This window comes from Diorhabda sublineata, chromosome 6, assembly GCF_026230105.1.
Source record: "Diorhabda sublineata isolate icDioSubl1.1 chromosome 6, icDioSubl1.1, whole genome shotgun sequence".
In the NCBI taxonomy this organism is placed as follows: domain Eukaryota; kingdom Metazoa; phylum Arthropoda; class Insecta; order Coleoptera; family Chrysomelidae; genus Diorhabda; species Diorhabda sublineata.
This window is the reverse complement of record NC_079479.1, coordinates 15,152,896-15,179,854: the sequence shown is the minus strand read 5'-3', so window position 1 is coordinate 15,179,854 and position 26,959 is coordinate 15,152,896. Positions and strand designations below refer to the sequence as shown.

The 26,959-nt window shown below is 31.6% G+C and overlaps 1 protein-coding gene across 2 annotated transcripts; it reads right to left on the bottom strand.

Moving 5' to 3' along the window:
• Positions 1–3,845: 3,845 nt before the first annotated feature.
• Positions 3,846–26,907, bottom strand: LOC130445790 (heparan-alpha-glucosaminide N-acetyltransferase-like). Of its 2 annotated transcripts, none has more exons than XM_056781663.1 (8): positions 26,400–26,907; positions 24,831–24,931; positions 24,653–24,774; positions 24,169–24,380; positions 22,747–23,005; positions 16,167–16,443; positions 11,759–11,883; positions 3,846–4,864 (listed from the first exon to the last, which is right to left on the bottom strand). In XM_056781663.1, the coding sequence occupies exons 1-8, from the start codon at positions 26,642–26,644 to the stop codon at positions 4,502–4,504; spliced, it is 1,704 nt and encodes a 567-aa protein (XP_056637641.1). In that variant the 5' UTR covers positions 26,645–26,907; the 3' UTR covers positions 3,846–4,501. The 2 variants fall into 2 exon arrangements, with proteins under 2 accessions (XP_056637641.1, XP_056637639.1); XM_056781661.1 differs by having other exon boundaries at positions 24,169–24,401; positions 26,400–26,895.
• Between the last annotated feature and the right edge of the window lie 52 nt (positions 26,908–26,959).

Genomic DNA, 26,959 nt, shown 5'->3' with positions numbered 1-26,959 from the left:
GTCACTCACCAGTCGGATTAACTCTCACAAAAATTATAACAAATTATATTCCGATAGATGCTCTTTAGCATCACATGATTTCTATGAAAGTCATTCTATGAATTCATAGATCAAGCAGCACGTCAGTTGAGAAGCTCCGTTTAGTAAACAAATCCAGCCAATTTTCAGGAATTGCAAAATCGAATTATTCTAGAGATAAGAGTAATTGTTTAGAAATGTTTTATCAAAGTGGTTTCATAGAAAACTAAATTAGTTTCATGTCTTTAATATGCTTTTCGCTGTCGAGGCACGTTAAACTGAAATAAAAAAAAATGCTTTTCTGAAAGAAAGAAAGGAGAAGTTAATTTTTCCTTTACTGGCCTATTTCTAATTTGTGCGTATTTCAACCGTGATGTTATTTTGGTTTATTTTAATCCAAAAACGTAGGAGGCTTTTTAAAAATAGTAAATATATCGGAAATATGGAGGCTTAGAATGCAGGTTACGAGAAAGAATTTCACAAATCAACAGCATTGTAGACAGCGATGTGGATAAAATTTATAACACAGAAGTGATGTATGGAAAGCAGTGCTTAGCAATGGCTTTTATTACAAATTATTTTTAATTTAAGACGACAATGAAATAATGTTGTTTACAAAAGTCAATATTTATTAATGTAATAAATACTACACACGTAGAGATTTTATTAAGTTTTTTTTATCAAATTCGAACTAACAATAATATGATGACTCAGTTCTCACTTCTCAAATTTTACAAGGAAACGACCTAGTTCACTGTCATCCATATAAACACGGAAAATTATTAATTTTCGGGATCTTTCAACAGAAATATTTGAAAATTTCATATATAATTCACCAATTTATTTTTTTCTTTGTGCTGTACGCGTTTGTTGGATTAAATTTTTCAAATATTTTCAATTTTCTATTAAGAATTTTCGCCTTAAAGTTAAATCATAAACTTTATTTTTTTGTTACAAATGTATTGAACTATATAATAAAAATTAGCGTGTTTAGCTTTGCTTGAATAATTTGAAACTAGAAATAAGTAATAAAATTTTCCTTGAATCATTCTAACCAGAAGTTGATGGAATATCTCCTATCGTATTAAAAAATTGCGCAGCCGAACTAACAGTCCGCTATGTGAAATCTTTTCATTATTTTATAAAAGAGGCCTCTTCGCTATGGATTGGAAAATTGCTCAGTTTCAACCCATATGAATAAAAAGGAAGAACGGTTTCTAATAACTAGCGTCAGATTGCTTTAGTTCCAGGCATTGCCAAGCTCATGGAGAAAGTCGTTAACCAGCAATCTCGAGTCTGTTAGCATCATCTGAAACCATCAATACGGATTCCGTAAATAAAGATCAACCGACGATCTCCTGGCCTATGTCAACAACGTTTAAACTGAAGCTTTAGATAAATATGGCGAATCCAGAGCAATCGCACTGTACATATCGCAGGCTTTTGAAGCCTTTTGCACGGTTTTGTTCAACATTCAAACATTAGGGGATCCATTTTGCAGCAATTTTTCTCATGTCCAAATTGACGTGAACTATATGATGAACGCATTCGTATGAAATATTCTGTGCTTCAGATATCCGTTTTAGCCCAATTCGACGGTCTGATAAAATCATGTCATGAACTGCATCGATATTTTCGGGGACTGATACAGAAACTGGTGTTCCCAATCGGTCATCAATGGAAAATTTACTTCTTTTGAAGCTTGCAGTCCAATTTTTCACGATCGCATATGAAGGACATTGATTACCAAGGGTATTAAGCATATCTTCGTAAATCTGCTTACCTCTTACCCTTTTAAATACAGGTACTTGATGATGGCTCGATACTCCAATTTTTCGATTTTCACAATTTCGGTGGACATCTTTTTTTTCTTTTAATTTATTGCGTAACTCTGGTTTACTTTTTTGGCGTGAAACTTTACACTGACACTTCTAGTAAGTTATTGTTCGTTGCTATGGTAACGAAATATTTTGTTTATGCACGGAACGGGTCTAGTTTAACTAGATATTAATACATCCTCGTATATTTCTGTCTCAGCTTTAATCTGGTTAACACGTTAACCTTGCTACGCCTAAGATTTGAGTGTTCCATCTTCAATATCTTTAAGACTATTTGCACCGATTAACACAAGCCAAGATTTAGTGAGCCGGCTAATTTTTTAAGGAGGGCTTATTGACGATTGCACCGATATATAAATCAGTTGGCTTTAGTAAACTTTTCTTCTTCTTTCTTTCTAGTGCCAATTGCCGAAAACTGTACTAAAATTTCAATGTTTAGGTCAATTATTTTACATTAATGTCGTATGTCATTTTAACTGAAGACTGTATTGAAGTTGATTTGTTGTGTCTAAATTGTCGATTAATATACAGTATCCTGAATCTATATTATTTCAAATAGTTTGTCAATAATGAGTGTTAGACAAAGGAAGTCGTTAGACGAAGGAAATGCAAACTTTTTACATGATGAAAAAATTATATTATTGAACCTAATATCAAGATGTAAACGTGCAATTGATAAAAGTAAGGAGCTGTTGAACTGCATTTTTATACAGCGTGAATCTCTTAAAAAATACTAAATCATCCATTTCTTCGAAAGTGTTAAGTCTAATATATAACTGTCTAGGAAATCTATAATCGATAATTTCCAATATATCGACATCATCCTTCAAGATAACTTCAAAATATATTTTTATATAACAAAAAAAATATAGTGTGTCACAAAATGAGGTTAGGGGACAGTAATGCCAAGCTTAAGACTCCAATATTGATGGTTTAAAATAGTAGAAGCGTAGCTTTACTGGTGGCGGAAATGAATTTTTGACATAAACGAGTTTATTGTTTTATCGGTGAAAATGGCCCTTACTACACATTTCAGCTTTCAAATTTTGCATTCAATTTTTCAAAATGTTGCAGTGGTTTCCGAGATCTATATCACTTTAAATGTCTTTTACTAACGTCAGCTTATTAAAAATATCTATATCTTAGGTTCTGTTTTTTGATTATATTTATTTTTAAAACTTTAGTCATAGCTGATGTATTATTTTGTTTAATACCTATTCTAACATGATGTACCTGCTTGTGGTCTTGTAATGACTTTTATTCAAAATATTTAGATACATGCCCATAGTTACTTTCCAATTTATTAAGAACTTTGTGCAGGAAACCCATGGGCTAGACACTCATGAGCGTGACACACAAGAATTAATTGGAAAAACTTTGGCGAGTTTTGTGTCAAGTGTCTTGATCACCAACATCTTCAGTAACTTCTTTGTTACACTTTAAAAATCAGTAATTGCTCTATTTTATCTTTTATTATTAAAGGAAAAGGGCATTCACCATTGCTATACCAAATAACAGTTTAATAGCAAAGTACCTATACCACTTCAACGTCTTTATCAAATAAGTGTTGTGGCTTGCCATTTGATCAGACAGATTTACCTTTGTTATATAGTCAATCGCGACTTGAGGCTTTACAACTACTCCTGATCGTCTATCAATGCTTACTGTCTCATCAGCATGCTTTCTAGAGAACATCAACACGTCACGCTTGTCTTTTCATTTTTGTATTGTTACATGCCATAAAATTAAGTATGTGAGATATATATATATATATATATATATATATATATATATATATATATATATATATATATATACATAAGACCATAATTTCAGAGGAACAAAAATTTTGTCGCATAGGAAAACCCTGTATAGAGGGTTTGATGTTTGCATGAGGTAATTCATTTTTTGTCCTAAATAATCTATGAGATATAAAACGTCTTTTTTCATTTTTTCATGACAAGTCTTGGGATTAAATGAAAACACAAAAACGATACAATTATTTATTAGATTAGTAACTAAAGAGAGTTAGTACATTATGTAGTTTGAAATAAACGGCACGTACATTTAACAAATAAATTTTCCTATATATACCTATTGTACAAAGGTATAATATATTTTGACTTCTTTGCTATAACTTTACATTGGTTAGTATCAATATTTTTTAAATGGCATTATATATCAACAATACAGTCTCGTAGTTTTTAGCCTTTCCCAAAGCTCTCAGTGAAATAATTTATTTATTTCATGTCATTTTATATCAATATATTATACGTATTTTCTCTTCTTGTTTCAAATAGTTGTTATCCAAATTTGAATAATGTTTGGATCAAGCTAAACAGAAGATACTAAATAAAAGTAGTAGATTGTAAAGGCAAGTGCATATTTAGAGTTTTCTTTCTTATCTTGTTGTATGATTGATTGATGATTTTTATTTCAAGTTTTACTTATGTTTTTTTAATCTCAGATAATTACAGCCCCCAAGATTTATATTGAACCATTTCCCACTACCTATCAAAAATTAAACATAGAAATAACTTTTGCAATTTAGGTCAGTCAAATATATTTTTGGATAAGATTAAAATTAATCGTCATTAACTAACTATAAACAAACAGTACTTATACAATAATAATATCACATTTTTTTATATTTTGAAAAATATGTTATGTTTGTACATCCAAATTGAGATTGATATCCATAAGAATGTACCCCAAAGGTTCATGAATAGATACGTTGAGTGCGTCGGATAAGTTGGTATCCATCCGAATGGAAAGGTGTTCTTGAACAATTCGTGTCCTACATACAGAATGATAGCATTCATTCCCGGATAGAATAATGGTCTACCTCCCCATTTCTTCAAGACGTCCACAAACAAATATAGACCAGCTTCAATAATGAAAGCCATTCCGGCCGTCACAAATGTATAAGAAAGAGACCAAAGCTTTTTGTTAAGGGGAATTGAGCCTTCATTTATTGAAAAACTACATAGAATTCCACCCAGAAGTGCCTAAAACATTATCACTATAAATAAGGTTTCATAAACTGTATTAATTATTTATTATAATAAGGAACATGTACGTATTTTTTACTATTACTCTCAGGAAGCATGTAGCAAGTTCGAGTTTTTTGCATTTAATTCTTGTATAGCTATAGGTTGGCCGAAACGAAAAAAATTTTTGAGCGTTACTGAGAAAAAATTAATTAAATTAACTCAAGTTGTAATCCCATTGGCCAAATGACCTCGAATGACATGCATTGTCGTGAATCGACATCAATCAACATCAAATGACAATTGACGTCAATTTTTCATCCATTCATAAACTAATTATTATGGGAATTGTCAGGAAATAATGAGGACAAAATTATTAAATAAGTTATTTATGCAACAAGTGCAAAAATAAGTGTTTATTGCACCCGACGTGAATTTGTCTTATGAAGCCATTAGGCCAAGTTTGACAAAACGTCGAGTGCAATAAACATTTTTGCACGAATTAAATACATTATTTTTTCTACGTTCATTATAAAAAGTTTAGTTATAGAAAAATAAAAAGCATAATTTAAGAGCAAAATATTTAATAATTAATTAACACTATCGGTTAATATTGAGAAAGTTAATAATTAAGAATAATTTAACTTAAACATTATTTGTACCATTAATATTTACAATTTTTGTAATTTTCAATATTAATATATCTTAGCGAATTATTTTTTAATTCTACTTCTTGATTTGTGACTTCACCAAATGTACTAGTACTTGGAATCTGTACATTGTCATTTTCTTTAGTTTGAAATATTTGTTTTGCAACATTGAGTTTGTTACATATCCTTCCGCTTCTGTTGACGATTTCCACCCACCGTGTCATTTGAGCTCTAGTATATCTGCTCCAGTATCTGCAAAAAGTGTTGCGAATGATCTCCTAAAGCAGTGAGCTGATTCTCCAAATTCAGAAGTTTTGCAATTTCATATGGGATTTTAGCAAACGTATTTACACCAAGAGCTTGGACAGTGCACTTTCCATTTCGGTAATTGATGAACAAACGTTTATGTGAAATATGACTGGGACATAATTTCGTGTATTTGCGGTATATATCAACCAAATTTAATCCCTGTTCAACATAACCTCTAATGACAAAACTTCGTTCCTTGTCAGTTTTTTAACGTGACACTTTACAATTAATATTGATATCTACATCTTCTATGTCTTCGATACTCAATTTTTGGAGCTCATCTCTACGACATGCACCTGCGATGCCAAATATTGCAGCGATCTACAACAAGTAATATTAAAACGTCTTACAAAAGCTAAACAATAATTACTGACTTACGTTTTTCATCAAATACTGGGAATTCGGAGCTTCTTTTATGAATCGATAAATGTGTCCCCTGTTAAATACTTTTTTACCAAAATCCTGCAGAGTTCTGTTTCATAACTGCTATTAGTTTTTTGTAATTTTTAATATTATCTTTTCTTGTAGAAAGGCAAGCTTTCACCATTGATACTCAGACTAAAGTGATGAGGGTTTAATATATTTTGATCTTTTTGGAAAATATGCAACCAGCACATTTCTTGTAAGATTTACAACTTTTTTATCGAAGCACCACTCTTTAAAACGATTATAGCGAATTTCATATTAATCAGTGATTTTTTAAGAGGTATAAGATTTTTTTTTGAAAAAATTGATGAATTCTTTATTGGAATCGATAGAACGATCAGTATAATTTAATGTTTGAAGATGATTTCATGCAAATGTTGGACGCGGCTCCGTATTTCACGAATAAATTCTTCGATATTGGCTACCAGTGCGTCAACCGTTGTTGGTTTATCCCTGTAGACATTAGCCTTAACATGGTCCCATAAGAAATAGTTCAGAGGCGTTAAATCCCACGATCTAGGCGGCCAATTGTCGGGCCCAAAACGTGAAATGAGCTGTTCACCAGAGGCGACTCTCAATTTGGCCATTGTTTCGCGAGCCGTGTGGCATGTGGTACCATCTTGTTAAAATCACATGTCAGGCATGTCCAATTCTTCCATTTTGGACAAAAAAAAATCGTCAATCATCACACGGTAGCGCTCCCCATTCACAGTAACGTTCCGGCCATCGTCGCTTTTGAAGAATACGGCCCGATGGTGCCACCGGCCCCAAACAGTGACTATTTTGAGATGCATTGGTAGGTAGCTCTTGGCAATGCTTCTGCTGGTTTTCACTCCAGATGCGTGTTGACCTCTCTATTCAACCAGTAATGAGCTTCGTCGCTAAACACAATTTTTCGATAAAAAAGTGGATCTCCCTCCAACTTTACCAGCGCCCATTCACCAAATGTTAGACGTTGTGGGAGATCGTGTGGCTTCAATTCTTGCACCAGCCGTATCTTATAAGGTTTTAAAACCACATCCTTTCGCAAAATATTCCACGTAGTAGAGTAGCAGAAGCCCAATTGCTGCGAACGGCGGCGAATCAACATTTTACGGTTATAGTCTATTCCGGAAATGTATAGAGCAATAAAATGGGGAATTCCGTCCAGTTCGGCTCAATTTCGGTGTCGGCCATAGGTGTAGGTCTTGAAATATGTAGGGATTACTTAGGTAGTAGATTATACAGTTACGTTTTGCTTTTAACAGGTACCGTTTAACCTTGTGCCTCTTCCTAATTTCAACCCTATTTCAGATTCGGCTTAACCATGCGCCGTAAGGTGCCTTACCCAAAGTTTTTTGACCATTATAAGTATATTTGTTTAGTTTAACGCATCCGTATTTACTGTTAAGCCGTAAATAGTGTTCACAGTATTATAAGATTAGTAATAAAATGGCGACATTTACACCAACAAAAAAATGTTCTAATAATTCTCCACTATCAGTGAATGAAAAACTTTTATTTTCTTTATATTTTAAATGTACACGATTGCATAAAATATGATTACCCGAAATTTACTGTAGAAAGAAGAAAAGTCCAGGCAGACCAGTAAAAGTCCTTGATGAAAACACCAAAAGTGTAATTCGAAGAAAAATTCACTCTTTTTTTTATTTTAAAAGAGAAATACCCACCCTAGATAAGATTTCAATGGAGCTTGGCTAGGATGACAGTATTCCGTTAATAACTAAAAAACTTTTATGGACCACTTTAAGAAATATGGATTTTACCTAGGAAAAGCACTTTTACTGGAAAGCGATAAAATTGTTTGCTGACGACGAAAATGCTTAAGAAGTATAAAACAGTACAGAAAATAGTGAAAGAAAATATTTTATCTTGATGAGACGTGGATTAATGAAGGTTATATACTACTAAAAATGTGGCAAGACAAAAATATAACCAGAGTTCGCCAAGCTTTCATGAAAGGCCTGTCAACAGGTATTAAGGTGCCTTCAGGGAAAAGACTAATAATCGTCCGTTGGAAGCGGAGAGGGATTTTTAAAAGAAGGTTTCCTAACCTAACCACGAGGACATGGATTCCGATGGTTTTGAAGACTATTTTGGTAAAATGATGAAATATCTTCCAGCTGATTCAGTAGTAGTTACGGATAACGCAAGAGAAGACTCTAATTTCATCTTGGAGGAAACAAGAAATTATTGACTGGTGAACCACTAAAAGTTTTGAATTTGAAGATAATTTGATAAAAAAAGAACTATTAGCTATAGCAAATTTACACACATCTTTTTATGAAATACTCCGTGGAAGATATAGCAGAACAACATAGTGTAATTGTGTTGCGCACACCACCGTATCATTGCTAACTAAATCCTATAGAACTTATATGGGCGCAAGTTAAAGGATTAAGCCATTAAGGAGATGAACTGGCGACAAGCAGTCCAGCATGTCAATAAAGAAGAGGAAAAAATGTGAAATCTTGACTACTTGATCGATCGGATCGTAGACCCATTAATTATAACGTCAAGAGGAGATAACAGTTCCTCAGATGACGAAGAATATTATGATTTTTTGTAATAAGATTTCTGTATAATGCATTTTTTGTATTATGTTCAAAAAAAAATAAGAGTACCTATTACTATATACATAATACATAATACATAAAATTTATTCTGTTAAAATTAAATTCTTTCCTTTTTACGAGTAACCTACCGGGACGCCTTTGGCACCATATTTTCAGTGTTTGTAAATTGATAACAATAGGCTAAACCCATATACTGACCCAAACCCGGGTGGTACTACTTGCACTTGATAAAAAAAAATTTATTTTTACAGTGAAATCAATGGCAAACTATGAAAGTGGTTTAAATATTCGTTGGGTCACTCTGTGGTGCCTTTACATACCTAATGAGATTTTATTGTTCTCTACCTTTCTGAAATAAACTATAATAGTTCCCTCAGTATGCCGAACAAACTGCCCATAAATTTGAAGAAGGGAGCGATGCACTCTCTTAACCGAGCATGAATTGTGATACTAAAATTCTATAACTTGCAATAGTTGTTCGTGCGTAAGTCGATTCATGATTAAATTATAAACCAAACTGAACAAGTCTGACAATGACAAGAGACACGAATCACGCGGGATCTGTCCACAAAAACAGTGTTGCCAAAAAGATACCAGCAAAAAATCATTAGTTTTCTTGATTTACTAGGTAATAAGTTTAATGACGGTCTATTTGCTATTTCACCAAGTTCTGGTAGGATCCCAACAAATCTATTTTTCCAACAATTTTCATTATTACTAATTTTTTATTAATTTACTATTACTAATGTTTAAACTTTGTTTAATTGTCAAAATTAATTTTCGACTGACATTATTAGAACTGCAGAGTTGTATTATCCAAATCATTGCACTAGTGCAATAAAGATCCACTTTTTTCAGTAAATATAGTTCAATAAAGTTGTATTTATTGCATGAATGTAGAAAAACAAAATTATTGATATTTTTTTGCGTTTTATTTTTAACGGAAACTTTTTATAAATTGAGATTTTTGTTAATATTTACTGATTGCTAAAGTTCACTTGTTATATTCTCAATTCTCATTTTACATAGCTATAACTCGATGAAAAATATATATTCTATCCACAAAGTGGAAATAATATTTAAAGGATCGGATAAATATGGCTTATTTTGAACGCCGCTATTTTTCGCGGGCTTTGAATGACATCAATCGCCACGTATTTAAATTGGAATTTCTGGAACCGTTGGTGATCTTCGTTCTGAACAAACTGTTTACACTACCACTCCACCAACACTCACAATTACACGCGCGTTTCGATAACAGTCTTCAAAAACTGAAGGTAAACTAAAACCTAAAAACTTGACTTACCTGTTTTATACTAAATTTTCCCACCAATAAACCCGAAAAAATTAATTCCAGCAGGAAAAACACCTTGGCGGGAATCTTCACATACATTCTTTGACTACTAAACTATAAGGTGGACTGTGAGGAATTGGCCCTTTATACCTATTTAAGCTACTCTTACATTTAGCAATTTCAATGCTTTCAAATGGATCCAACAATTTTCTATTGTATACATTTTTCAATAATTCAACATTATTTATATTTATTTCATGATTATGACTGGCGGGGTGATCGAAAAGACTCGATTTTCCGGTCCGTTCATATTTTAAATTGGCTGTGGTGATTGTGACTGAAAGTATATTGGGCAGATTAAGAGATCTCTTATTGTCCGTTTTAAAGAGCACATACCTCATTTAAAATATGGACGGACTGGTAAATCAAGTATTACCAATCACGCTGCTAATCATAATCATGAAATAAATATAAATAATGTTGAATTGTTGAAAAATATATACAATAGAAAATTGTTGGATCCATTTGAAAGTATTGGGATATTTAAATGTAAGAAAACCTTGAATAAGGACAAAGAGCCAAGTCCTTACAGCCCACTCTACAGTTTAGTAGTTAAGGAATAAATGTCATATTTACCCCTGAAATTGCCTTTAATTAATTTGATTTTTTTAATGGTGAACGTACTGAAAACGTGTTGTCATACGAGTGCTATTGAATCTTGGTCAAAACATGGAATTAAATCGTTAACATTTTCGTGCGATGATTTTCTATGACGTGGATTAAAGCAACAACAGTGTGTGTCGATCAACTCGTTTTGACTTTTGGTGATGAAGCACTATCTGTAGCAATCGTGCTTCGCTGGTTTCTCGAATTCAATCGTAGTCGAATTTCGCTACAAGATGAATTTCGTGGGGGTCATCCAAAATCGGCTTTTGTGCCAGAAAACATAGATGGTGTGCGTGACTTACAATATTGCATAAACATTTGGTTGTCAAAAAGATTTGTTCTCATATTTTGACAATCGCTCAAAAAAAACAGTTCCGAGTCGATAGGTACAAATAAATGATGAAAAAAATTCAAATATATCATTATGACTAATTGGCTAATTCAAACGAATCATGGATCTATGCATATGAACTCAAAACTGAGCAACAATCGACTGTATGGGTCTTTCAGGACATTGAAGCAAATAGTCGCCTGTTTTTTTTTGGAAATAAGAGGACATGTCATCACCGTTCCATTAGAGCAACTTAGAACAGTCAATTCTGAATGGTACACCAGCATTTGTTATTCTCCACCACGACAATGCGAGCTCTAACAGTTCAAACGAAGACGTCTTTGAACAATCAAAGCATTGAATGGATGGGTCATCTGCCGTACAGTCCTTCTTTGGCGCCCAATGATTGTTTCTACACCTAAAGAAGCAGTTGATGCGTTCAAACCACATTATTTGGAGGTAACTCAATCAGAATGGAAAAAATGCTTCTACAATTGGTTTAAACCATGTATTTATGTTGCTGGAGAATAAATATAAAAACACAACTAATTATAAATATTTGTTTTTGTCTATTTCAAAACTCAAGTAGCAACACTCGTAACAAGTTACGTGTTAATTTCACTATGGAATATAGTTTATTGAATACAAAATAATACTTACAAATATAAAACCCCAAATGAACCATCTGATAAGTTTTCCTCTGACGCCTTCATAAATAATCAAGATCTTTCCAGCCTGAACTCCGAAATAGGCTGTGAGTATTGAAGTAAAAGTGCTAAGAATACCTGAAATTTTTTTAACTAGTTGAAATACCAATAAAACAAGTAAATATCTGAATAATGTTATAAATATAAATTTTGCATTGCCCCTAATTTATACAGTGCATTCATAAAGTAATGCATAAATTCATTATTATGGAAATAAACGATAAAAAATATCAGTGAAGCTACATTTCTTAATTTTAGTAGTATTTATTGAAAAAGATTGATTTTTAAAAAGCGCGTCAAACGGTGTTGGGGAAATGGTAGTGTTGCCAAACGTCCCGTATTTCCCGGGACGTCCTGGAATTTAGGCTTAGTTTAAAATGTCCCGGTAAGATTGACTCTGCCCCGTATTCGAACCGTGTTTCGTTTTTTATTAATAAATCGATCGATCTAGACAAAAATACGCACGCATGCAACGTTTGGATATGCATCTACATTCGAGAGAATTTACGGTTTAATTATTCACTTTAATTGTTAATAATTTTAAAAAATATTATATTCGATAACATGTTTTCAAACTTTCCAGACTACTTTCAATTGTAGAACATTTTATCAAAATTTTATATCCACCTCTTCGAATTTAACCATAAACTTCGTCAAAACCCATTAAATTTATACACTTCTGCTGTCTAAAAATAAAAACATTATTTAAGCTGGTTGCTCTGACCATATTCTCCATAATGCTACAAAACATAGTACCGATAAATTAGAAGTGGACGTTGATACTGAAAATTTTCAGTCTCTCTAGTTGATCTGCAAAAAGAAGAGTGGACTTGGAACTCCAATATGAAGGGATGAAATCACGAACCACGTCTCGACGAGATTTTTGTCTCTCGGTCCTTCTGTTAGAAGAATGATTAAAATAAAGTCTGCTCTAAAATCACAAATGAAGACGAAGAGAAAAATACTTTATCTTTTTAGGTAGAAGTAATAATGGAGAAGATTGAATCAGTCGGTTGTTGATATGCATTGGTTTTCTCGAGAAGATCGAGCAAAGAATAAACGACAAGTTTTTTGGCAGTCAAGCCATTGCTAAAAAATTATTTTCTACAGTTCTACAATAATTTTACAGGCTATCTGTTGTCACGATATGATTTTTCAGAACATAATACTCCCTCCAAGGTACTTTTTTTAAACATTAAATCTGAAAATAAGCTACAACAATTTTCAAGAATCTGTGGAACATTTTAAATCCAAATATTCAAAAAAAGCCTGAATATTGTTAATATAACTCTATAACTAAGGGTTTTCTAATACCGAAATCCTTAACATTTTCCGAATGAAAAGTAGTAACGTAAATTACCTATACTGAATAATCTGCATGTATTTGGCTGAGATACCAAAAACCCACAAAAAACCTCAAAACTTGACAAGAAAAATAAAAAACTTCTAATGATAAGATTTTCGAATAATGGATATTGGCTCTGGAATAAAGACGAAATGAAAATCGAAATGCACAAAAATGTGGAATTTGATAAAGAATCTAAAAATAAAATAAAGCTCAGATAATGGAAACAAGGAGGATGAAATAAAATTTAAAACCAAAGACTATAATGAAGAGGAGATTTATGTTGAAGACAAAGAAGAAAGTCAAAGGAGGATTAAGAAATATGGAGGAAGAAATAACATTTAAAAACAAATGATTCTCAGGAAGAGAAGAATGATGTTGAAGACAAAGAAGAGAGTCAAAGGAGGATTAAGAAATAAGGGGAAATTCTGTCTCTTGGCATGAGCTTAACTAATAAGTTTATAGATTTGACGTGGGGCTATTACCTCGAGCCAATCACAGAGCAGCACTGACATTTGACATAATATAGTGGATGCTTAGTCGATTTGGAGCGGATGCCTACCAACAACAACTTGTTTGTAACACGTGTCTAGTCGGAAAGAAGCGTTTTAATTTATGTACAGTTATTTTGATACCTAAAATAGGTGTGTAAAAGTGTTTAAACTCAAATTGTGGTCAGACAACTAAGATTTAAGGATATAATAAATATTTTTTGTTTCATTTCTAAAGCTCTATTCTACCCATAATTAAAAATGAGAGTATGTTTAAGACCAAATTTCGTCCAGCTATTTTTCGAAACAATTCATTGAACTGTTTCGAAAACAACTCGACGAAAGTTTTTAATCTAGAGTTTGAATTTGAAGTATGCCGCCAAAAGCAGAAAGGAAACTGTTTCATGTACCTTTAGTAGTACTCATTAATTAAGAGATTGCGCTGAAACGAGAACTCGAGTTGGCTATCAATATGATGTGGTTCATCTATGGTATTGACACTATTCTAGTATAGACAATTGTCAGTATTCCACCATAACTGGAAAGCTTTTTATTATTTATTTAGTAATTAATTAATGACAGTCATCGGAGAATATGAAAATGTAGGACTCACTATAAATATTGAAAAAACTAAATTCATGATTATAAGTTAGAAACAAAATATTAATATTAACTCTATTCTCACACTGAATAGAAAACAAATAAAATGGGTGCAAAAATACAAGTATCTGAAGATACCCTGGACTGACGGAATCACCAACGACGAAGTACTAGACGCATTGGTCGCAAAAGAAAGCTGTTGACAATTCTTAAGATAAGAAAAACATCTTAAATAGGACACATCTTACGCAACGACAAATACCTAGTGCTACAGAACATAATGCAGGGCAGAGTAGATGAAAAGAGAGGCATCGGCAGGAAGAAGAAATCCTGGCTCCGTAACATAAGTGAATGGACAAATCTCAGCGTCGGAGAATTGTTTCATGTTGCGAGGGACAGAGACGTATTTAAAAACGTGATCGCCAATCTTCAATGAGAAGACTGCCCGAGAAGAAGAAGAAGAAGAAGTCGTCAGGTTTGTCAAGTAAACAGTGTGTATTGGTGTTCCGAGATAATAATTTTTATTTTGTTAGCGTTTTGTCGCACCTCCGTTATTTGATTGGGATTGTTTAGAACAGGTAATTTAACAACTGAATAAAACATATCTGGAAAAACTAAAAGAAACAAAAGTTGTTTCCACTGATAATATTGATAAGGAAAATAGGAGGGAATTTTCGAACCGTTGAGGTGAATGAACTCCTTTCTCTGCCAAAGTTAAACTAATTATTGAAGAGTGATGATATGCAGGGTGCGAAAGAGAAGTAAGAAAAAATGTCGGTAGATGAACTGACATAAGATAAAGAAGAAAGAAATAAAAAAGATAAAACTGATAAAATGATACAGTTGCTACATTAGTTAGCATTTGATATTGAGGATAATAAGGAGCAAAAACTATATGTAGAAGAAATAGATAGCTAAGCGGGGATAATGAGAGGTTGAGGAAAAAAAATGAAATTATCCAGAAGGAAAGCCGGCAAATAAAAATTGAACTGATGGAACTGACAGAATCAAATAATAGGGTAGATACTATGAAAAGAAAAAAAATGTGTTCATCGCCGGTTTAAAAATAGATAAGAAAATCCTCAAAGAAGCTATGGAGAATATGATAAAAATGATCTTGAACCTAGATATCAATGTTAAATCTATTGTAAAACTAAAGGAGAGAACATGCTTGGTCCATATGGGTAATGCTGACGAAAAAGAGCGAGTAATGAAGGCGAAGAGTAAAGTGAACGAATGGAAAGAGGAATAAATCTACATTAGCACTGATTTGACTGAATAAAAAAATAATGCAACAAGAACAAGAACAAAGAGACGCGAGATAAGGGAAAAATAGTAAAAATGGGGTTCCGGAAACTAGTAATAGATAGCAACATTTGTAATTAGAATCGAAAAGAAATCTGAATCCACCTTTGCTCTAACATTATGGACAGAAATTGTATTAATAGAGGGGCAAAAAAATAATAAATCAAAAAAATATATTTATGATAGGATAAAAATAGGGTCCTAGAATGGGCATGCCACATCAGAGGAGAAAAATAATAAAGTCAAAAATGAATCTCATGAAAAGATTCAATTTATCTATAATAAAATAAAAAAATATAATGTTAAATTAGTTAAATTTTTATCAAAAGAATTTTGCTAAATATATTGATGTTAACCATATTAATAAAATACAAACAATTAAAAAAGTGAAATTTTTTTTTCAATCAAACAAATAGTAAAAATATTAGTCATAACGATTTTTTCTACTGTTTTACCAGAAATTATGATTTGATTCATATGAATATTGTTGCCGACTTAGTCACGTGATGGAAAACCTTCACCTTTTCTATTGTAATATCATCTTTTTACAAACATCGCCCCGGGGCGGGTAGCTAATAATTTATAAAATATTTACAATATAGATTATTTTGTTATCTCACCTTCGGGATCAAAACGAAGTATATTTTCATAAACTCTCTGCGTTTCAAAATTTTTGTACATATGGTTACCAAATACTGATCGATCTATGTATCCTGCCACACCTCCTGTACAGTTGTAATGATGTCCTCCATCTTCTAAACCTCCTGGTCCTAAATAGCCTTTGCCGCAGTTAGGGACTTCAGCGAGGAAAGTTATACAGGTATGGATTAATATCAAACACGAAACTACTGTCCACTGTATCCAGCTTGAAGTAAGGTCTGACGCCCAAGATAAAGTCTAAAATTAATAATTAATTAAATATAATAGTCACAATTAGCGTGGTCAATAACTTTAAATATATTTTTTACAGCATATTTTTTAGAACCTACTCATATTAATAAACTGCACACAAAATCTCAATTGGTTTCAATTGCAGATTCGAAACATAGGTGTTTATAATAATTGCAATTCATTGAGAAATTGCAGACATACTTTTTTTAATAGACCAAGAGCCAGTGACCAATTTCAGGTGGTCATTTCAAAAGTCACGAAACTTTCTACAGTAAATCCTCTATACCTACTGAAAATGGAAAGCCACTTCTGGCAGCTCTTTTTGGCCGGAATAGACTACCCTAAAATTTTAAGGATGGTAAGAATTAAGATTTATTTAAGTTAAAGTACGAGTATCGGCGATAAAATTTCAGGAAATTACTTTCGACTTTCGTGACTTTTGAAATGACCGCCAGAAATTGGTCACTGGCTCTTCCTCTAAAATAAGTCTGTGGGAAACGGCCTATATTCTATAACAATGCATATGTTGTTTTTATTGTCGAATCAAGACAAATCCAAAATGTAAGGCCGGATATCTTGAGCATTGTAGTAATAATGCAATCAATTTACCATATTATAGTCTATTATGAACGAAAAAGTAATAAAACCTACTTACTAGTTCATTACTTAGCAGGTAGTCTGGTCAATTTAGACATAAAAATAGTGGTCAAATAACAAAAATCACCGGAAAGGAAAATATTGGTGGAGAGCTGAAATTTACCAAGTTTTAAAAATCCCCATCGATCCTATGTGTGCTACAAAAGTTATTCAGGGTCAAAATTTGAGGTTTTTGGAATTTGGATTCAAACCTAGGTTTTACATCTTAAAATACTCCACAAAAATGGTCTTAATGAATTTTTTTCTAAGAGTTACCATTCGTGAGATATCGCGATTCTAAGAGTCACATTATACATGATATGCACATATAAGTCACGTATATACATATCAGGTACTTAAGACAAGTATAAATACCTATTTGTCTCTCTAAACAAACTCAAAATGACGTAGAAAAATTTTGCAACAAACACAACAATTGTAGTTGGTGAAGATGTTGATTTGTTGGTAGTACTTACTGCAAGGACTCCAATGGATAAAATTATTTATTTTCTGAAACCTGAAAAGGTTCAACAGCAACAGAAATATATTTTTCAAAATCTGCTTATCCCAAAACTATATTTTATTTTTACATGCGATAATCGGCTGCGTCAGCAATGTACGGAAAGGGCAAAACGTCAGTATTTAGATTATTCGAACTGACTGCGCTCAAGTATTTACAGAAATTGATTCAACACCTCAAACAATAATTACGGAAAGAATTCGCTCTCTTCTTGCGATTTATGGAACTCGAAAAAAAATTACTTGCAATGATAAATATAGATACTTAACTTTTGTAAAAAATACGCGAAACAAGAAACAAGTACAACTATCATGTCTTCCTCCAACATCGGCATCTGCTATTCAACATTTGTATCCAGTGTACTATCAAGTTCAAACATAGCTAGAGTCAATCAACTGAACCCAGAAGACTAGGGTTGGAAATTGATAGATAATACTCTGGAACCGATTAAAACTTTACTCCCATCTGCTCCAGAAAAACTCCTCAACACTATTTTTTTGCAATTGCAAAAATGGTTGTAGTGTCAAATGTGACTGTAAAAAAGTCTGTGTTCTCCACCGTGTACCAATTGCCACGGTCAGTCTTGCTCAAATGTCCAGTTGAGTAAAATAGAAGAAGAATCCTGTGATTTTAATGAAGAGAACAATGACTCAGCCACATTTGAATAATTTATGAACATTCACTAAGAGTAAAAGAAAGAAGAAGAAATCGAAGAAGACATGACTGTGAAAGTAGACTTTCAAGAGTATGAATCTAATTAAAATATCTAAAGAAATCAAAACAATAGTTAACTCAATAATCAATATCAATAATAAGGTAATATTTTGAACTTGGCGGGATGGAAGACCATTTTTGTAGAGAATTTTAAGATCTACAACTTTGGTTTGAGGTTTTTTTCGATAAAACTTTTTTGGGCTTTTATTGGTCTTTTATTACCATAAGCTGTATTGAAGGATAAAAAAAAGGTTTGAAGGATTATGTAACCCTATCTTTAGATCTATAAATACCTATCTACCAATAGAAGTTAGAAATTTTGTTTTATTTATATTCCAAGAATATCTTCCCCATAAATTTAATCAAAAATAAGATTTTAGGGTTCTCCATACAGTGAGGGATTCCAAGTTGTGTATTCTCAACAGTTTAGTTTAGTCGCAACTTGTAAAGTGCAGTGTAAATTTTAGGGTAAATATGGAATATTTGGAAGGGCCGCGTAAACGCTGAAGAATCTGTCTTTTAATTGTTAATGGAAAAACATTAATATCAAATTGTTATTAAATCACTCACAAACATTTATGTAAAAGTATTGATGTCACAATGAAATTAGTTAGTAGTATGGTTCCATTCCAAAAATATGAAATTGCACAAAAATCGTGGAATGACGGTGATCAGATCTCCACCATATCATTGCGAACTAAGCCCGATTGAATTGATATGGGCACAAATAAAGTGAGAAGTTTTAGAGAAAAAAATAATTCTTTTGAAATGAGTTAAACAGTAAATAATTTGAAGCCTGAATTGGGTGAAAGCAGATAATCATACGAATAAAGAATAAGAAAAAATGAGAAAATTTGATACTGATTAAATGATCGAGTAGTCGAGTCTGTTTACACTACTACTACACAAACACTCACAATAACACTGTGTGACGCGCGTTTCTATAACCGAATTATCGTCTTCAGAGACTGAAGGTGTAAACTGAGTCACTCATTGTAAATATTGGTTCTCTGTAATAAAGCATTTCGTTAACAATTCGGCGATTCGGCCTTTCTGTTTTTCAATTTTTCTAGTGTCTCATGTACTTCTTCCTGTGTTATTTTATCTTCTTCTGTGTAGTTATTGTTTGCATAATCTTTGTTATCAATGAAGAAGTTTTCATTTTTTTTTATATAGATAAATTATAAAAATTTAAGTAAAATAAAACAAACACGTGAAAAAAGAAGAAAAAATATCTCAAGAAATTAAAAAGTTATGGGACTTTGAAGTTGCGCTTGCAAGAATAATTTTATTACGATGCAACACGTATTCGCTGAGTACGTACGAATGTATTGTTGTGTAGTTGCTTGCGCCGTTCGATTCGCATTTTGTTTATTACCCGATGGCAGAAGTTAAAAAAAATGCCTAAAAATATTGTATTGTTCCTATGTGTCAAAGCACAACAGTTAAAAATCCCAATAAATTTTTTTTTCTTGTACCAAATAATATAACAAGGAAAAGTAATGAATCGTGATTTAATTTGCCCTAAAAGCACTAAATATGTGTGTTAAGATCATTTTGATGTAAGTAACTATTAATAATAGGTGCCTATTTCTGATCGATATACCTATTGAATCGTAAGTAGGTCCGGAATAACTCAGTAAAAATAACTATATATTTTATGTAAATATATTTGTTATTTACTTCATATTTATGTAAGTACTGTGAATATCGAATTTATTTACAGGTTGAAAATGACACAGAAAATTTAGTTAAACATCGACTAGTTGAGGGAACATTGAAGTTAAAAGCCAACATATGTCCTCATAAATTTGACTGTCAAAAGGCGGTGAAACCTCAAAAAGAACGAGTAGCGTATGAAAAAAGATGTCGAATTGAATTTTATGAACATCTATTAACAAAAGAAGAAGAAGAAATAGAGGATCCGCTATCAGAGAGCATTATTTTTACAGAATCAGATAATCATCCCAATAAAAAGAGAAACAAAGGAGTTCAAGTAAATATGAAAACGTCACAGAAAAATCAAGCAGTGCAAACAATTGTAAGGAGGAACAGTCCGAAAAATACAGGAAATAAATACTCCCAAATTGTTTATGAATCTCCTCAGCACTCTCCATCGAGAATATCGATATCTTCTCTAAGCAGTTCCCAATCAAAAGCATCAATATTTTCACTGAACAGTACAAGTTCGGCTAGCTCCTTCTCAAACACAATCAAGCCTCAATATTTCAATGGCTATAGATTCTGACATTTCTAAAAGCTCAGTAAGTAAAATATTCAATAAAACTGTTTCCTTAATAGCTGACCGAATGAAACAGTTAATATATTTTCCACCTATCGAAAAAATAAGTAAATAAACACGAACGAAGCAAGAACCCTAGCGCAACTGAAACTAATACTTGAATGATTCGTGGTGCGGTGATATTGAATAGGTCAAATGATGCCACAAATGTTCCGTACTAAAATACATAAACTTCAATAATATACTACTTCTAAGTCATTTATAGATGGATTTCAAAAATTTTTTCAGTGATTAAATACTTTTGATCTATATTTTAATACCATCACGTTAAATATAATATTAACAACATCATGAAACTTCTCCATTGCTAGTGATCTGGTATAGGTCTCTTAGGTCTTCACCAATATACTGTATAGTTATACAGGGTGTTTCTATATTCGACCGACAACGCTCTACCATAGAGAGATCTCAATAAATGATTTTGATATAGAAATCCTAGCTGCTCAGATATAGGGTGTTCAAAAGAACGCCTTAAAATTTGTTTTTTCAAATTTGGTGACCACTATGCTCCTTAATAAAGTAATATTTTGACAAACAAACTTGTTGTAGAAATTTGCCTATAAACATAATTATTACAATATTACAATAATAAAATTGGCAATGAAAATAAAAATAATAATAGCACAAATTAAATTTAAACTACACCGTATTACAACAATAACAAAATTGAAAAAGTTACAGTAGCTGTTCAAACTGTTGGCCGATTAATTCAATACACTGATTGTTTTGTCATTGAAATAAGTGTCTTTGAATGATTTCTAGCTATTAGATCATGTTCAGATTCGATGATTGTTTCGTACACCAAGGACTTCATATAGCCCCATATAAAAAAATCGATAGGATTTAAGTCAGGTGATCTTGGAAGTCCACCCCGACCAATCCATTTTTCTCTTAAACGTCTTTATAAGTAATTTCTTGCCGCTGTAGCAAAATGAACAGATGCCCCATCGTGTTGAAAAGGAAATAATAAATAATATTTTTGAAAGGCCATCTTTAAGTACTCGAATTGTAGATCGCGTGTATAATATCTTATGCAGTGGACTCAAATAAGTTCAATATCATTAAATTCGCAATGGTAGGTAAGGTAGCCTTAAGATTTCCTGACCATGTTTTCAGAATTATCAATGATGTAGTAATTTTCTTTTAAGTTCATCTTAGTAGTTTGTAATAGATTCCATTGAACTCAATATTGTTGACATTAATCTGAGTGATAATTTCATATTTTTTTGACAAAGTAGAAGATTAAGCGCATTGTCCATTACTATTAACGGCGGTCCTTTTAAATTAGGAGCTAACTGTTTCGCTATCCACTATGTAAATATTTCTTCATTTATTTCACAGTGGTAATCTGACAACGATGATAGAGAAAAACATCTTCTACGAATTCTTTTGATGACCCAGTGTTTATACTGAATACATTGTTTACACCAACACTCACGATTACACTGTCTGACGCGCGTTTCGATAACCAAGTTATCTTCTTCAGAGACTGAACCACTCATTATAAATATTGGTTGCAACAGTTCATCTTCTGATTTAGATACTGATTTGGATTTGTAAGAATTAGCTCTACTTATACAGGGGAGTTTTTATATTAAAATTATTCTCTACGTAGGGTTGTTTAAAAAACAAAGTTTAAACCCTTATATCTATATAACCAGTATGCCACAATGTGCTTCATACCTTGTGGAAAAATGAATCATTATAGAAAAGAAGAAAAGAAGTGATAAGCCTATGAATCGAATGCTTCATTATTTCACTACCCTCTCAGAACATTATGGAATGTATCAGAGGACGAGATCACCTATTCTCACACTTTTGGTTTTTTCCATATAGTCAATACATTGGAATTGAACAATATTGGTGATTTAGAACAATTTATTATTACAGATGTAAGCATAAATTTCTAAAAGTACGACAACAGAATCTTGTACTGTTGGGGAATATATGAAATTTATTTCAAACAACTTTCATAAGTTGATAGTTTATATCTAATCTTCAGTTTCAAAATTTCAATAGTGTGTACGAGATATTATATAAATAATTATATAAATAAGTAGACAGAATACTATTTTTAAATTTGAAAGTTCAGATACTAAATAGTAAAATACAAATGATTGTTTTTCTTTCAACTTACTTCTGTTTGAGATCTTTTAATGAACACTATTTCCAATATACCAATCAGTAAATATACTAAACCAATCCTTTGAAGTACACCTGGAAATCTTAGTGCTGCAATTGTTGACATATTTTTGTTAGAATTGAGCAAAACTCCAAGAAGGATGAAAATCAACGATCTTCTAATAACTTGAAAAACCATAAGTCTTCTAGGTACCAGAGCTCTCAATTTATGTTGCATCGACATTGTCATAGAAAATCCCATTAACCATATAAACCTAAAACAGAAAATGTAATGAAATTTCATTCAAGACTTTTACCTTCTTTTTTTAATACTATAGTTGAAAGTTCGTTTTTATATTGATTGTAACATATATTGTAACTAGTGTGGAAAATAGGATATTTTATACACGTGTGAAAACATTAAGGTCACTTGACAGGATGCAATATAACGTTCAATGCAATGCAAGACGCAATATTTAATAAATTTAAAACTAATATATTACATTTAAAAAAGTTTAAGCTGATTTTGATTCCTTTTTGATTTTGAAGTGGGCCTCTAGTCGATTTTAGCCCCAGACCCCACTACTTTTTAATCCAACGCTGGTCGCATTCTCTACAAATAAAGTGGGCAGAGGAGAACGATATATACACAAGTGTTAAAAAAACTTCAAAAAAAAAGTATTGAAAACCTCTTTTCAAGCGATGAAACAAAATAAAGTTGGCAGTTTTTCAGTTCCCATGGAATAGACATTCATTAATGTCTATGTTACAAATATAACTTTGTATTGAAAACCTCTTGTAAGACATTACCATTACCAAGTATTAAAGATTAGTTCAGTTTGCAGTACAGTACTTCATTTTTTTTCAATGGAACACAATATCGAAAATATATGAGACAATGCCCTCTAGCATTTATGTTGCTAATTAAATTGCTTAAAATATACATATTTTGTATAGCCGGACAAAGGCTCTTTCAGACAACATCAAAGTTTATAAAAACGTTCCCATTCTCCCCCACCTCTTATTTAAAGATATAAACTAAAACTTGTGAAATGAAAAATGCGCAGAATGTATTGAAGAAATAGATTATCATACATAAAGTAAATTTATTATTCATTTTTTTATTCCTATATTTTCAAATTCGTCCTCTAGTGTTGAATATAAAATTTTGAAAATAATTTTCACATGTTCCTCGGGGCCACTTCTGTTATATTTTTTTTCCCTGAACTGTAAAATAATCTGATCCTGAAATGTGGTCAAAGACAGTTCTTAGTTGCCCACCCTATACAAACCTTATTGTCATGTTTAACTATGAAAAAAAATTACTTAAAGATTAAAATGTGAATATTTACTCTTGAAATTTATACTAGATATAATCATTAAGTACTTGATAAAATTTAATTTTGTATTATCTGATTAAAAATTTCTGATAACTTACCAGGGGAATACCAGGTCAGCAATTGTTAATCCATTCCAAATAGAATGTCTGAAAAACGAGTATTTACCTCCCCCATAGTTAACAAATATCATAACTGCAATACATAAACCTCTAAAAGTATCTATGGACTTCAAACGATTGGGATGTTTTGCTAAAGCTGTTGGTGGCCTCTCGAAAATAATTGGAGTTCCCGCTGATGAACCAATCAAATCCTGAACATTCAAAAATTGATACTACTTTTACTTAAACAATCATTATTTTTCTGTATTACTATTATAAGTCTAAAGAATAGATCATTTTTCCCTCAGTTCTATAAAAAGCAAACACACAATATTTAGATCCAGTTATTTATGAAAATACAGAGCATTTTTCATATTTCAAAATTGTTCTAATAGTTAAAAATTATATTTTATATAGTTAGTTTAACTTTTCATAGTTACACTGCCCGAGTAACATTTATAAAATATTTATAATTATAACTTACTTCTTCCATTTCCGTATTCCAAGTTAATATTTGTCTAACTCTTCCACTATTTTTGTAAATACATTTGACCATATACCAAAATGTTCCAAAAGAAAATAATATAACAAAGGCCATAAGTATAGCTACAAAAAACATAGATGTCTAACAGAAAAAAAATTATTTCTCAATAATAGCTTACGTAAGTAGGCATCATCAGCTGGCTCTTTAATATAAATTTCAGAGCACTTGTTAGTAATATTTAACCCATAACGATAATGTTCATAAAGAAGTTGGTGGTAACTGCAAAAATACAAAATCCCGCTTTACTTAACCTTTCAGATGGAACATGATATGGACAGATATGAGAATTTAACTTCTTTTTTGAAAACTCACTCAATATTTTAATGAATTTATCTACCCCATCTCACTTTTTTGTTAATTAAAACATTACACAATTCGTGGGTAATTAATAAATCAATTACAGAAACTTATAATAATAAAATAAAACCAAATATCACTAATAAGTAATTGAAAGAGATAACATGAGCAATTACTATCAGTCAAATACAAAAAAACCTATTTAGACTGAGGTAAATGCTAAACTACCCCTACTACCCCTTTACTTGCTCCCTACCGAGATCTAGAACCAAATCTGTAAACAATACCTATCTGTCTGACAAATGGATGTTTCAGAACAAGGGTTAACAATTATTCAGCAATATGTTATGTTTTAATCTTTACATTAATACTTTACATAATGTAAAGAAGTTATATTATAATATATATGTAAACATTTTAAAACACTATTATTAGTCTATCCTGGTAATATCAAATTGGAATAATAATTAAATACCGCTAATGTAGTTAAAAAAAAATATACAAAAACCCTCTTCATAGCGCAATCCAAGATACTTAGGCAGTCTAATGTGACTCAAAGAAATCAGAAAGGGCTATCATCAAGATGATTAATGGCCAGTGGTATGCTGCAAAGCACTTCAAAATGATGGGCATCCCGCAAGATGCAAAGGAAACTCCACTCACTGTTCAATTGCAGTCCTCTTTGATATTTGAGAAGACATACTGAGAAGGATTGTAGGAGAACATATTGAAATTAAGAAGGCAAATATATGAAAGCTTTGTTTTTTAGCAGACAAAATAGGACTCCATAATCCATCTCCAATCCATGAATTGTCTTTCATAGGGCCTGAGCTCAACTAATGAGTGCAAGACTCAATTGGAATCTAATTCCAATAGTAAAAACATTACTTATAGCATAGAGGAAAACAAAAATATACCCTTTCACCTACTGCAGATAAATTATTTAGGTTCACCATATTCAATTTAGACCAAGTAAAAAGAACTAATTACTTACTATTTTTGATGTGACTTAACAGCAATTAGATAATTTTAATATTTTCAAGATATCTCTTAGTTTATATTACAACAAAGATATACAAAAAATAGTATATTTATATTTACATTTCTTTAATTTTAATTTCTTATTTCGTAAATTTATATATATATATATATATATATATATATATATATATATATATATATATATATATATAATTATTAACATTTGAACTCTTATAACTTTACAGCACTTATAATTAATTATATATTGGAAAATTTCAAATCTAAAATTCTTTATGTTTGAATTTCTTGAATACTGAAAATTCTTGTGATTATGTTGTTCTTTATTTTTTTGAAATTTAAAAACCTTGGAAATGATCACAATAGATAAGTTTAAATACGTTTTACTCACCGACACGTTATATTTGTAGAATCAATTCGTATTATTTGTATAGGAGAACTGGTCTTAGTGGGAACAGACGTATTTTTATATGGCTCCAAAGTCGTCAAAGTTTGGGGATCACACTTATAGCATTCATCATACTGATACAAGATTTGAACTACTACGTTTAGCGTATTCTGGATGTCCAAGCAGGCCTCATCATAAGTTAAATTAGGTTGCGAGTCCAAGCACTTATTTATATCATCAAATAACATTTTACATAAAATGTATAGTTATAATGTAAAATAATCCACCAGAATATTAAAAACTTAACAATGTGTATCACTTATATGTTCTTTACCTCATTTTAGAAAATTTTATTCTATCAAAACAACAGTCATCGCCCCTCAAATATCATAAATGTTTGTTTTGTTCATCCTATCTAATCTTTTATTCATACTAACCGAGAAATAATATTTGTTATGAACTATTGCAAGAACCATCGAATATTGACCTTTATTTCGATGGTTGTGAAATCAGATTACCACAGATATAAAATAAGTGGTTTGTAGATATATCACAAACCACTT

Excerpts from the sequence above, each read along its gene's own strand:
- LOC130445790 (XM_056781661.1), bottom strand. The coding sequence starts at position 26,644 with ATGTTATTTGATGATATAAATAAGTGCTTGGACTCGCAACCTAATTTA. Across the intron at positions 24,775-24,830 it reads AGCTGATGATGCCTACTTAC|CTATACTTATGGCCTTTGTT; the intron begins GTAAGCTATTAT and ends TGTTTTTTGTAG. Across the intron at positions 24,402-24,652 it reads GGAATACGGAAATGGAAGAA|TATCAATTTTTGAATGTTCA; the intron begins GTAAGTTATAAT and ends AAGTAAAAGTAG.